This window comes from Amborella trichopoda, chromosome 11 (genome assembly GCF_054954075.1).
Source record: "Amborella trichopoda isolate Santa Cruz 75 chromosome 11, AtrichopodaSantaCruz75HAP2 v2.0, whole genome shotgun sequence".
Classification (NCBI taxonomy): Eukaryota; Viridiplantae; Streptophyta; class Magnoliopsida; order Amborellales; family Amborellaceae; genus Amborella; species Amborella trichopoda.
Genome location: NC_142346.1, coordinates 8907586 through 8921567, shown reverse-complemented (window position 1 = coordinate 8921567; position 13982 = coordinate 8907586). Strand labels below are relative to the sequence as shown.

Below are 13982 nucleotides of genomic sequence, written 5' to 3'. Positions count from 1 at the left end.
AATATTAAGTAGTCAATATCTTACCTGCATTTTTTCAAATTTTTTTTAATCAAGCTTATGAAAAGGCATATGAGCTTAGAATTTTCTAAATATAGTATGGAGAAACAACAATTTTACGTTAACGTTGTATGAAATTAGAAGAGACGAGTTATGTCCGTTCCGTTATATCGGTTTTATGAAAATTGATGGAGAGGAAGAGGATAGACGAAGAGGAGAGAGAGAGAGAAGATATTTTTGCGAGCGATCAAGTGGGCGTGGTCCCTAGACCCTCGAACAAAAAAAGATGATTACGTGGCCATTTCCAATTGGAAAATTTCGCACGGAAGTCGTCACCGACGGCAACTCAGCCCATCAGGACAGTTAGATTTTAACCACGGTTAGGTTAAACAGTCGAGGACATCCTATAAATAAGAGCGATAGGGTGATCTAGGGTTTCTTGTGCGCTTCGGAGGTTCCCCTCCGTTCTCTGGTTCTTTCTCTCTCTGCACTTCGGCTCTCTTTTTTTTTTTTTTCTTTTTCTTTTTATTGTTTTAAGCTTTTTTTAGGGTTTGGATATTTGTTTCTTTTTTAGGGTTTGGATCTTTGTTTCTTGGAATCCATGGCTTCTGCAGATGTTGAATTCCGCTGCTTCGTAGGTGGTCTCGCATGGGCCACCGATGATAAGGCTCTTGATAAGGCCTTCAGTGCTTATGGCGATGTTATCGAATCAAAGGTTTGTCCTCCTTTTATTCTGTAACGATCGATTTTCTTTCTGTGTTTTTTTTTTTTTTTTTTAATAACTGTGAAGCCCTTCAGTGCCTATGGTGCCAGAAGGCCTTCAGCCCCTATGGTCCTTTGATTTGGTTGCACGGATGATGTATTCTCTTTAATTGTTTCGTGTGGTTTGTGTATTTTTGTGCAGAGATTTCTGTGTATTGCTTCTATTTGATTTATGTCTTTGATGATTTTATTCTGTTGACTGAATCTGTCACGCTATCTCTCTGTTTTGGCTTTGATTAAGTTTTATAGATGGATCTCTCACCTGCTCTCTTTTTCCTTGGACTTGATTATGTGAATCCGATCTATCTGTGAATATTTCCCTTTTATGGTTCTCTCTGCCATAATTTTCTTTCTATGTTATGTTTCTTCTTTTTGGTGTGCTGGTTGGATCTATCTCCTTTTTTCTGTGTGTGTTTTCCCTTTCCCTTTTTTAGGGTTTTGGTAAATGTTGATGCTCTAGATCTCTTTTGGATGTTTACCCGATCTTTCTGTCTTGTTGGGTTTTCTATCTTCTATTTAAATTAATTTTATTGATGTTTGCTCTGATTTTCATGTTCTTCCTTCGATCGATGATGGATCTTTTATTTTCTTTTTGATCTCTCGCCTCTCGAGGAAAACACCATTAAATACTGTGCTTAAGAAAACACTGTGAATTACTTTGCTTATAGTAATTAAATTTTTGATAGTTCTTGCTAAACGATAATTTACTGATCTTTGTAGGAATGAAAGTACTTGAGCTGCTTTCTTCACTCTACTTTTTCAATCGGTTCATAAACCATCGTAATGTTACTTTTGACTGGCTTTTTCTTGAAATATTGGACCTTACAAAACTCCCTTGATCTAATCTCAACAGATAATTAGTGACAGGGAGACTGGCCGCTCCCGAGGCTTCGGTTTTGTCACATTCAGCAACGAGCAATCCATGCGTGATGCAATTGAGGGAATGAATGGGCAGACTCTCGATGGTCGCAACATTACTGTGAATGAGGCTCAGTCGAGAGGCAGCGGTGGTGGCGGCGGCGGATTCCGAAGTGGTGGTGGTGGTGGCTATGGGCGCAGAAGTGATGGTGGTGGCTATAACCGTGACAGTGGCTATGGAAATCGTGAAGGTGGTGGTGGCGGTGGCGGTTATAGCCGTGGTGGTGGTGGTTCCCGCTATTCTTCAAGGAGCGGTGGTGCTCCTGAAGGTAGCTGGAGGAACTAGATTAAGTGATTAGGTAGGGTTTGGTTATGTGAGTTGTTATAGACTCTGGTTTACATTGTTAGGGTTTGGTTTGGTTTTTGTGGGAAGGAAGATGATATCATGGTGGTGATGGCGGTTGGGGGTGTTGGTGTTGGTTTGGTGTGGTGCCTGTTTTTTTGATCTGGTTACTGGTTACTCAGCAAGACTTCTCATATATATATATATATATATATATGCAATGTTACTACTTTGTGGACCTCCATTATTTTGTGGTTCTCATAATGGGTTTGTATTTTGTAGTGCATAAGCTCAAACATGGTAAGTATAAATGGTTTAAAGTAGAATCAAATTAACTCTTTGTTGGTAAGATATTAACAAAATCAAATTGTCATAATCTCTTTGCATTAAAACCCAAGGAAATGATTTCATTTTCGTTTTCTTAAAAAAATTTCGAAATGTTTTTCTTAGTTGTATGAAGAGTTGGGAGATGCTTTTTTTTTTTTTTTAGTTTTATTTGTTTAAAATAAAATACAGTATTACTTGTGATGAATATGGAAAATAATTGTTTGATTGTATTGGGAGAAATAAGTTACGAGTAGTGGTAAAAATTTTATGTTTGAGATGTGGATGTGAAGATGTTATGTTTGAGATGTGGTTGTAGTATTTGCCTTTAATAAAACTGACTTGATCTAGAATAAAGTTGAAAAAATTTGCAATTTTTTTATATTCATTTTCTCCAAGATTACATATTTTTCTAAAAAAATGAGGATCAAATTATATATAGAAAATATATTTAATGCTGCATGGAAACCGCGTCCATAAAAAAATGGATTAGTGACTTGGGATCAGTCGTTGGCCCGGTCAAGTACACCTAATAATTTTTTTGAAAAATAATAGGGAAAAAATTGAAAAAAATTGAAAAATTACAAAGTAAAAATGGGTTGGTTTTCTTTGGTTTATGGAGGAAATTAGCTTTGTTTATATTTTGTAGGAATCAGGTCGGTTTTGATCTAGAGCCTACAACATTGGGTTTTGATATTTTGGTAAAGTAATTTTGTTCTTTTGAGGCTACGATTGTGGATTGTCTAATTTGTTTTTAAATTAGACATGATCGCTCAAAATTTGAGCCAACTTTGTAAAGAATGGAAAGGAATCATTTTGTGTAGTTTATATAAGTACTCGGCCTTAATTAATCAAAAGCGGAAAATTTATTTTTAAAAATGATTTGTGGAACACAATGGGAACATATTTGTAAAAAGGATCATCGGCATAAATGAAGATGAAGATGGATATCATAGATACATTTAGCTTTAGGACCAATTGTCGAACACAATGGGAACATATTTGTAAAAAGGATCATCGGCATAAATGAAGATGGATGTCATAGATATATTTAGCTTTTGGATCAAATGATATTTTGATGGACGTTTGAAGGTGCATAGGGGAAATTGGCATCGACTGGTTAATTAAGTAGTTCTACAAGGTATTGAGAACAAGAAAATGCTAGACGAATTGAGGCAAAGAAATGTGTTACTTATTTACAAGAATGAATAATTCGTACATAATTATGTGAACTATCAAGGGATGAAACTTATATTCCACATTAAAGTGGTAGGAGAGTGATTGAGCAACTATTAAGACACGAAATAAATGAATCACAGAATTAATTCGATTTTATATTAAGAAGGTGAACAATCGAGTTTATTTTTCTACTTAGGTAATTAGGTAATTGATTGAAAAGTTTAAGGTTAAAGGAAAAGACCTCTATAAGGTCTCTATTGATCTAGATAAAGCTAATGATAAGTATTTGGCGAATTGATTTGTGGGTGTTGGTAAAGAAAGGAGTCTCAAGAAATTACATCAATTTGGTGAGAGATATGTATGAAGGAACACTCACTAGTGTACGAACAACTAGTAGAGAAATGAGTGGGTTTTTAGTAAAAATAGGTCTATATCAAGAGGCAACATTGAACTCATAGCTCTTTCTCTTAGTTATCGACGACGTAACTAGACATTTATAAGAAGTTATCGACGACGTAACTAGACATTTATAAGAAGAAGTAATGTTCTGCATATTATTCCCGGATGAAATAGTTTTGATCGATGAGACCCAAAACGACATCAACACAATAGTTGAATTTTGGAAGGATACTCAAGATTAAAATTAGTCGAACATGACAAAATATATAAAATTACAGTTTAGAAATAATAGAAGTAGAGATGAGCAAACAATTGAGATTGATGGCCAAGATATACCAAAAAAAGTACACTTTCGATATCTTGGATCGATAATCTAGAAAAATAGAGAGATTGAGGAAGTAGTCACACAAAGAATTAGAGCATGGTGGGCAAAGTGGAGATGTACAACCGGAGTTTTATGTGATCAATACATACCAAGAAAACTGAAAGGCAAGTTTTATATGACAAATGTGAGAGCAGTTTTATTTTATGAGGTGGAATATTGGGCGGTCGAGAAACAACATATCTATATCTATATGATGAGTGCAGTTGAGATGATGATGATGTTGAGATGGATGAATAACAAGATAAGGAAGGATAAAATATGAAATGAATACATTCAAGGTCATTTAGGTGTGGCTTCATTAGGTAATAAGATGAAGAAAAGTAGACTTAGGTGAGTTGACCAGTACAACTTTGACCTAATACAACATCGGTAAGGAGGTGCGCTGTTGTTTAAGTGAAAGGTTCAAGTAGAAGACCCAAAAGGACGTGGATGGAAGTAAGAAAATACATGGGGACATATGAGCTTATTGAAAAATTCAACTTTTGATCATGTGCTTGTAATTGAGTTCATATAATGAATGTGTTGAAATTTTGTATTTTTGACAGTCTTATATTGGAATCGCGCTTGGGTCAAAACGGTAGCAGTTGAATTTCTTAGTACTATGTCTCTGTTGGTACGTGTGGGTAGCCATGGGGCCTCACATGTGCCATATTTCTCTCTCTTTGTCTTAATAATGCATTTTAATATTTATCCAACACGTAGAAAATAGCTACCCACCTTTCAAGAAAAAAAGGCTACCTTATCAGAAATTCTAAGAAGAAAGCCAAACGTTGGAGAACGGCCTCTTCCTATCTCTCTATAACTAAGATTTCATGGCTATGGAAAGGAATACAGAGAAAATTTGAGTGCTCAATTGTTCTGGTAAAACCTGATCTTTGCGATTCACAGTCTTACGACATTGCTTTCAATTCCTAAGACTTAAGGAGGTACTTCTTTTCCCCTCAAAAGTTCAACATTGGTATTGGAGTAAAACTGTTGTAAATGTTTTATTCTCAATTTTGGCTCTCTACTGCTGTCGCCTGAGCTATGAGTTACAATTGCCTAAGCTGTGGTTTTTCCATTGTCGACTAATTTGGTGCCGCATCAATATTTTGCATTATCAGTTCGCTCTTAAGTTTAGAAACTTTTGGCATTGTTGTTAAGTTTTCTTGTGTCGGAAGTTTTTATTTTATGTATTATATCCAGTTCACTCATCGTAAACTTTTTCGCGTTGCATGATTGATCATGATATATCTCCCAGAAAGTCATTTTATTATAAACCTTTTTTTACTTGATCCTTTCTTTTGTTGACTCTTTAAACCCAAATAGGTGAACATGTATCCCTCCTAGCACATTTAAGGCTTCTCAAAGAAAACTCTTTTTTTTTTCTCTCTAAGATATTATGTGCTTTTGGTAGTTTCTTTATTATGCATGGGATTTATATTTTTCTACATAATTTCCTTTCAACAAAATCACCTGTATTGAAAGGAGAAAGAATTACTTTCAACCAATCCAAAACTTTAAGATGTTCTCTCTTTAAATCTCTCTTGGAAGCTACTGTAATTTTAGAGAGAGAAATAGAGATGTTGCTGAAATTTTAGAGAGAGACAAAGAGACATAATTGCTGTTGAAACTCAGTAACTAAAAAAAAAAAATATTGTTGTAAAGACTGCCCAAATTCTTCTACGTTGTGTATGGTAGCTATGCACCCATGCTTGCTTTTATTTGGTAGCGAGAATCTAAGTATGTAACAAGTTTTTGCATGTTTTCTTGTATGCCTTGCCATCCGTTGCTATAACTATGATCCTTGATGGTGTTTTCCCTACTTGGAAAGTTCGATATGATATCAACTTCCTTATTGTTATGTACTCTTTACTGATCATGGACAGTTGAAAACTATTGTGCACACACCAACTATTTGTATAAAGGCTTACATAACAATTGCATGCATTTTTGTGGTTTATAATTTAAGGATTTTTCTACATATTCTATTTGCATAATAATTGTTATTACTTTGCATACTTATCGCTTTGGTCTCTTTAAGTGAGAAAATTTCATGATCTTGATTTTGTAAATTCATTTTTATAATTATGTTATGCCATATTTTTGTTGAGAATATCAAATATCATTGTAGACACTCTCTCTGTAGCTAAAACATATTCATATATTTATGAAAATTAATTTTGTGCAAGAATTGCATAAAGTAGTTTGTTGCCTTACTTTATTAGTTTTTATTGTATCATAGCAATGTGAACATAAACTGTTTGAGAATATTTTTTTTTGAGGTTGCATGTAACAATCCTAAACTTTCAAATATATATATATATATATATATATATATATATATATATATATATATATATATATATATATATATATATATATATATATATATATATATATATATATATATAGATATATATATATATATATATAGATATATATAATAATAATAAAAATAATAAAAATAATGATAATAATAATAATAATAATCACAATAATAATAATAATAATAATAATAATAATAATAATAATAATAATAATAATAATAATAATAATAATAATATTAATGGTGTTAACAGAAATAAATACAAAAAAATAATAAATAATAAATAATAAAAATAATAAAAAAATAATAAGTAGTTATTAGTAATGATAATAATAATAATAATATTAATATACCGTTAGGATATTGTTGCTTTTATATTAATAATAAATAAAATATATTATTGTTAAATATTTGAATGTTCAATTTTACTTGGGTGGACCTTAAGTCCACCACCTTAAAGTTTGACAACAACACTATTTTAATCAACACCTTGCATTGAGGTGTTTTCTTTTTATTTCATCTTTCTCTCTCTCTAAACATTTAAAACCCTAGCCCTTATTATGGTTTCCACAACTTCTTTCCTGTACGAGGAAACCAACTCTTGTTCGTTTTTTTTCAAATAACTTTTGCTTTCTCCATTAAAGGGGTATATGTGCACAATACAATACTTTTCTTATGTACTGGTCTAATGCCTCTTATCTCTCTCTCTCTAGCCGAATTCTTATCGGAAGCTTCTATTCAAATATTTTAGGTAAGTGACATGATCTTCTTGAAAAATAGTCTGTTTTTAATAAATAGTGATATTTTTTTCCAGCATCTTTATTTTATAAGTTTTATGTGTAAGTGATTTCATTATCTTGAAAATAATCCGTTCTTTTTAAAAATGAAATGAAATAATTATTTCTGCTTATTATCATGAATTTTAGGCATGATAAATTTTATACGCATGCGACCTCATTATTTTGAAACAGAACCTTTTTAATAAAAATAGTGATATTTTATCTATGTTAGAAATTTTGAATGCTCTAAATTAGTAGAAATAAATTTATTTATTTTTCTTGTCTATTGTTAGAAAATTTTAGATACTGTAAAATTATTAGAAATAAATGTGATATTTCTGCTTTTAGTAAAATTGTGATATTTCTTTCTACTGTTTTTGAATATTTAAATATTGTAAAATTCATGTGCAAATGATTGCCTTATTATTTAAAATTTGATATTTTTGCAATTGATTATAGCATTGTTGTGAAATGTTTATTTGTGAATTGATATCGCATAAATTGTGATAATTCCGTATTCTTGAAATTCTATAAGAGTTTTTTTATACATATTAAATTGGCAATTATGCTAGAATGTCTTTTCAAACATCTACCTTTCTAAATTTGAGCCCATAATAGTTGATTGGTTATTTTTGAAATGTTATTGAAAGTGACTGTTATTAATGGTTTCAGTGAAATTCATGTTAATGATTTCAGTGATATGTTGAGTACATGATATTGCTGCTTTCGAATGTTTAAAGAGATTTAGAAATACTTTAAGTATGCAAGTGGACTCATCCGATTCGCAGGTGAGGTAAAAGTGGACCTATCCGGGACGCCGATAGGGATTAAGTGGACTCATCCGGTACGCCGGTGAGCTATAAGTGGACCTGCAGGGATTAAGTGGACCTATCTAGGACGCCGATAGGGATTAAGTGGACCCATCAGGATGCTGATGGGGTATATAGGTGACCTACTTGAGACGTCAGTAGGGTATTTTGTGAAATCCTTTGAATTATGCACTGCCGTTAAAGTGTTATATGCATTTCAATTATTCGAATTATACTTAATTATGCATTTATTGAAAGTGAAACTGTTGATGCATTTCTGTTAATAGATCTCATTTTTGAAAATATTGATATATTTCAACCATGATTATTTTTAGGATTATGGTGATCACTTACTGAGTAGCCAAACTCATCAAACTATGGTAAACATTTTTTTCAGGATAACTGTGGATTCATTTTGAGTGCTAGTCAAGATCAACCTTGGAAGATATTATTGTTGTGCTAGCTTTCTTTTGTTACTTTGTAAAACCTCGCCGCTGTAAATTTGTCCTATCAAGAGATGTATATATGTTTTGAACTGTCACATCTCAAGAATATATGTATTGTAAGTTCTTGAGTTGTGACAAATTATGGTATCAAAGCAATAGGTTTAAGATTCTTAGGAAATTTATAAAGAATATACTTAAAATCACATTTATTGTGTGTACAGACTGGGACAAAGTCAAGATCCAGAATAGCTGAAGCCAATATGGAAGGAATTCACAAAGCCTTGAAAAATATGGTTGCTGTAATGCAACATCAGATGGAAAACAACAATCCACCCAGACAGTCAGTTACAGGAACTGGTGGGAGTAATATCGAACAATTTAAGAAATTGAACCCACTTTCTTTTAAGGGTGCTGTAAACCCACTGGAAGCCGAAGGATGGATTATGCAATTGGGAAAAATATTCGAGGTAATGGAATGTTCTGATGATAGGAAAGTGGCTTTAACAGTCTTTATGTTAGAAGGTGAAGCACAACACTGGTGGCGAATGGCAAACAGAGTATTGGTCAAAGAAAATAAACCCATGACTTGGGAAGTATTTCTAGAGGCATTTAATAAAAAGTATTTTTCAGATTTTATTCGTGACAAAATTAAATGGAATTTTTGGAATTAATCCAAGAAACTCAGACAGTAGCATAGTACGTGGCCAAGTTTACTGAATTGGCATGGTTTGCACCACATATGATTAACAATGAAACAAGAAAGGTGAAAAAATTTGAAAGGGGTCTCAGGCCAGCTATCAGAAGTAGGATATCAGTCTTAAAATTGAGAACTTATGCTGAAATAATGGATCGAGCCCAAATTGTCGAAAAAGATTTTGAAGATTACCAAAAGACAAAAAATCAGAAAAGCCATGTTAGACCCAGACCATCTAATCGACAACAGTTTGAAAGGGCAAACAAAAAGCCAAGGCCCTTGCCACTTCAAAGCCCAATAGAACTATGTAAGAAATGTGGAAAAAACCATGGATCCAGCCCTGGTTATTGGAACACTGGAACTTGTTTTAAATGTGAAAAATTGGGACACCAGATTAGACAATGTCATAGCTTACAGATGCAACAGCTTCCAAAGCAAGGAGAGATAGCTCAAAAGCCTCAAATGAAGGGAAGAGTATTTGCAATCACCGAGCAAGACGCTCAGGCCTCAAAATCAGTGATGCAAGGTACTTTTATTATCTTCCAAAAAGTAGCTCATGTTTTGATTGATCCTGGATCTACTCATTCATTTGTATCATCACACTTTGCATGCCACTTAAAGGTAGAACCAGAACATTTAGAATACATTCTAGAGGTAGCCACACAGATGGAAAATTCAATTAACACCAATATAGCGTACAAATCATGTGTAATAAATATAAAAGAAAAGGAACTGTTGGTTGATTTAATACTCCTGAAACTTCAAGATTTTGATGTAATCTTAGACATGGATTGGCTTTCTGCATACCATGCAAGTATTGATTGTTATAAGAAAATGGTTACCTTTAGCATTCGGAATCAACCAGTATTTTACTTCAATGGTATCAAAGAAGACTCCCCATCATATTTAATCTCTTGTATTCGAGCTAATCGCCTCTTTCGAAAAGGGTGTCAAGGCTTTCTTGCTTATATCAAAGAAGATAGGAAGGAAGAGATAAATTTGGATACCACTCCGATTATCCGAGAATTTCCCGATGTTTTTTCAGAAGAATTGCCAGGATTACCGCCCAACAGGAAAATTCAATTCTCTATTGAATTATTGCTAGGGGTAGCACCAATTTCTAAGGCACCTTACAGAATGGCATCTGCAGAACTTAAGGAACTGAAATAACAATTGGAAGAATTATTAGATAAAGGTTTTATCAGGCCCAGTGTGTCACCTTGGGGTACTCCAGTACTGTTTGTTAAAAAGAAAGATGGGACTATGAGATTGTGTATTGATTATAGACAGTTGAACCAAGTAACAGTGAAAAATAAGTATCCATTACCTAGAATTGATGATTTATTTGGTCAATTACAAGGATCAGAAGTGTTTTAAAAAATTGATCTTAGATCTGGATACCATCAGCTTAAGATTAAAAGTGAAGATGTTCTCAAGACAGCTTTCAGAACAAGGTATGACCATTATGAATATTTAGTCATGCCTTTTGGATTAACCAATGCACCGGCTGCATTTATGGATTTGATGAATCAGATCTTTAAGACCTTTTTGGATAAATTTATTGTGGTATTCATCGATGATATTTTAATTTATTCCAAGAATCAGGAGGAACATGAGCAGCATGTAAGAATGGTATTGCAAATATTAAGAGAAAAGAAATTGTAAGCCAAACTTAGTAAATGTGAATTTTGGCTTGAACAAGTGACATTTTTAGGACATGTCATATCAAAGGAAGGTCTATCAGTTGATCCTTCAAAAGTTGAAATTGTTGTTAATTGGAAACAACCAAGTTATGTGACTGAAGTTCGAAGCTTTTTGGGATTGGCAGGATATTACAGAAAATTTGTAGAAGGATTTTCTCGAATCGTAACCCCATTGACACAGAAAAATGTCAAATTTGAGTGGACAAGTGAATGTGAGGAGAGTTTTCAAGAACTAAAAGTTCGATTAACTTCAGCACCTATTTTAACTATTCCTGAGTGGAGTGCGGGATTCTTGATTTATAGTGATGCTTCACATAAAGGCTTGGGCTGTGTATTAATGCAATATGGGAAAGTAGTGGCATATGCATCCAGACAATTGAAAGAATATGAAAAAAAATATGCAATTCATGACTTGGGGCTGGCTGCAATAGTATTCGCTTTGAAGATATGGAGGCATTATCTATATGGTGAGCAATTCGAAATATACACGGATCATAAGAGCTTGAAATACCTCTTCTCTCAGAAGGATTTAAATATGTGGCAGATAAGATGGATGGATTTCTTAAAAGATTATGATTGTACAATCCATTATTATTCAGGAAAAGCGAACGTTGTGGTCGACGCTCTAAGTAAAAAATCTACGAGAATCTTAGCTCATCTAATGATCCAAGAAATGCGATTATTAGAGAAAATAGTGGATTGGCATCCGACTCCATTCATTAATGGTGTGGTAAGTATGATTGCCAACATTAAGGTAGAACCCCAATTAATCCAACAGATTCGATTGGCACAAAAGAAAGACCCTCAGCTTATAAGAATTGTAGAAAAGGTGAAGTTGGGAAAGAGAGATCCGTAGTGAGGATTTGCTAAGATTCAAAGGTCGGGTTTGTGTCCCGAATGATGAGAGTGTGAAGAAAGCTATCTTGGAAGAAGCACATCACTCTCGTTATACGATACATCCCGGAAGTATTAAAATGTATTAGGACCTGAAGAAAACCTTATGGTGGAATAATATGCAAGAAGAGGTAGCACTATTTGTATCTAAGTGACTAACATGCCAGCAAGTAAATGCTAAACATCAAAGGCCCATTGGGTTGTTGCAGCCTTTATCCGTGCCAGAATGGAAGTGGGAGCACATCTCTATGGATTTTGTCTCTGGCTTGCCTAGAACAAATTTAGGACATGATAGCATTTGGGTCATTGTGGACCGGTTGATCAAAGCTGTCCACTTTTTACCGATTCGCACGACATACACTTTGGATCGACTAGCCCAGTTGTACATTAAAGAAATAGTGCGGTTGCATGGAGTTCCGATCAGTATTGTATAGGACAGGGATACTCGGTTTACTTCTAAATTTTGGGCTAGACTACAGTCAGCCATGGGGACGAGACTCACCTTTAGTACTGCCTTTCACCCCCAAACTGATAGACAATCCGAGAGGACCATCTAAACCTTGAAAGATATGCTGAGGGCCTGTGTTATTGACTTTACAGGAAGCTAGGATGACCATTTACCCCTGATTGAGTTTGCTTATAATAATAGCTTCCAAGCCAGTATTCAGATGGCACCATATGAAACCCTGTATGGAAGGAAATGCAAGTCACCCATATGTTCGGACGAGGTTGGTGAAATAAAGCTTTTGGGGCCAGAAATTGTCCAGATAACCACAGATAAGATAACATTAATTCGTGAAAGGCTCAGGACAGCTCAAAGTCGGTAAAAGAGTTATGCCGATAATCGACGGAGAGATCTTGAATTTGAGGAAGGTGATCGAGTTTTCCTAAAAACCTCATCAATAAAAGGCATTATGAGATTCGGCAAGAAGGGAAAGCTGAGCCCACGTTACATCAGACCATTTGAAATCCTGAAAAGAATCGGAGGTGTCACTTATAGACTTGCCTTACCACCCGAATTGGCAAATGTCCATAATGTCTTTCATGTATCTTCACTACGAAAGTATCAGCCCGACCTATCCCATATCTTGAAATATGAACCTTTACTGATCAGGAAGGACCTATCCTTCATTGAGCAGCCAATTTTGATACTGGATAGAAGGGCGCAAGTGTTGCGCAAGAAGGAGATTCCTTTAGTCCGTGTATTATGGCAGTATCATTCAAAAGAAAAGTCGACTTGGGAACGAGAAGACGATATAAAAGAAAAATATCCCTATCTTTTTCAGTAATCAGGTACGTAAATTTCTTTAAGGGGGGAAGAATGTAACAATCCTAAAATTTAATATATATATATATATATATATATATATATATATATATATATATATATATATATATATATATATATATAAAATAATAATAATAATAATAATAATAATAATAATAATAATAATAATAATAATAATAATAATAATAATAATAATAATAATAATAATAATAATAATAATAATAATAATAATAATAATAATAATAATAATAATAATAATAATAATAATAATATTAATGGTGTTAACAGAAATAAATACAAAAAATAAAATAAAATAAAATAATAAGTATATGTTAATAATAATAATAATAATAATACTAATATACCATTAGGATATTGTTGCTTTTATATTAATAATAAATAAAAGATATTATTGTTAATATATTTGAGAGTTCAATTTTACTTGGGTGGACCTTAGGTCCACCACCTTAAAGTTTTACAACAACACTCCTTTAATCAACACGTTGTATTGAGGTGTTTTCTTTTTATTCGTCTTTCTCTCTCTCTAAACATTTAAAACCCTAGCCCCTATTATGGTTTCTGCAACTTCTTTCCCTATACGAGGAAACCAACTCTTGTTCGTTTTTTTTCAAATAACTTTTGCTTTCTTCATTAAAGGGGTATATGTGCACATTACAATACTTTTCTTCTGTACTTGTCTAAGGCCTCTTATCTCTCTTTCTCTAGCCGAATTCTTATCTGAAGCTCCTTTTCAAATATTTTAGGTAAGTGACATGGTCTTCCTGAAAAATAGTCTGTTTTTAATTAATAGTGA

At 33.3% G+C, this 13982-nt stretch overlaps 2 protein-coding genes across 4 annotated transcripts; both read left to right on the top strand.

The window, feature by feature from the left end:
• Nucleotides 1-428: 428 nt before the first annotated feature.
• On the top strand, nucleotides 429-2204 carry LOC18444411 (glycine-rich RNA-binding protein GRP1A). Its single transcript, XM_006854584.4, has 2 exons — nucleotides 429-712; nucleotides 1613-2204. The coding sequence occupies exons 1-2, from the start codon at nucleotides 599-601 to the stop codon at nucleotides 1961-1963; spliced, it is 465 nt and encodes a 154-aa protein (XP_006854646.1). The 5' UTR covers nucleotides 429-598; the 3' UTR covers nucleotides 1964-2204.
• A 4443-nt stretch (nucleotides 2205-6647) lies between these two features.
• On the top strand, nucleotides 6648-13240 carry LOC148779726 (uncharacterized). Of its 3 annotated transcripts, none has more exons than XM_088852611.1 (2): nucleotides 6648-8281; nucleotides 8811-13240. In XM_088852611.1, the coding sequence occupies exon 2, from the start codon at nucleotides 9329-9331 to the stop codon at nucleotides 10451-10453; it is 1125 nt and encodes a 374-aa protein (XP_088708737.1). In that variant the 5' UTR covers nucleotides 6648-8281; nucleotides 8811-9328; the 3' UTR covers nucleotides 10454-13240. The 3 variants fall into 3 exon arrangements, with proteins under 3 accessions (XP_088708737.1, XP_088708735.1, XP_088708736.1); XM_088852609.1 differs by having other exon boundaries at nucleotides 8541-13240; XM_088852610.1 differs by having other exon boundaries at nucleotides 6648-8623.
• The last annotated feature ends 742 nt before the right edge of the window (nucleotides 13241-13982 follow it).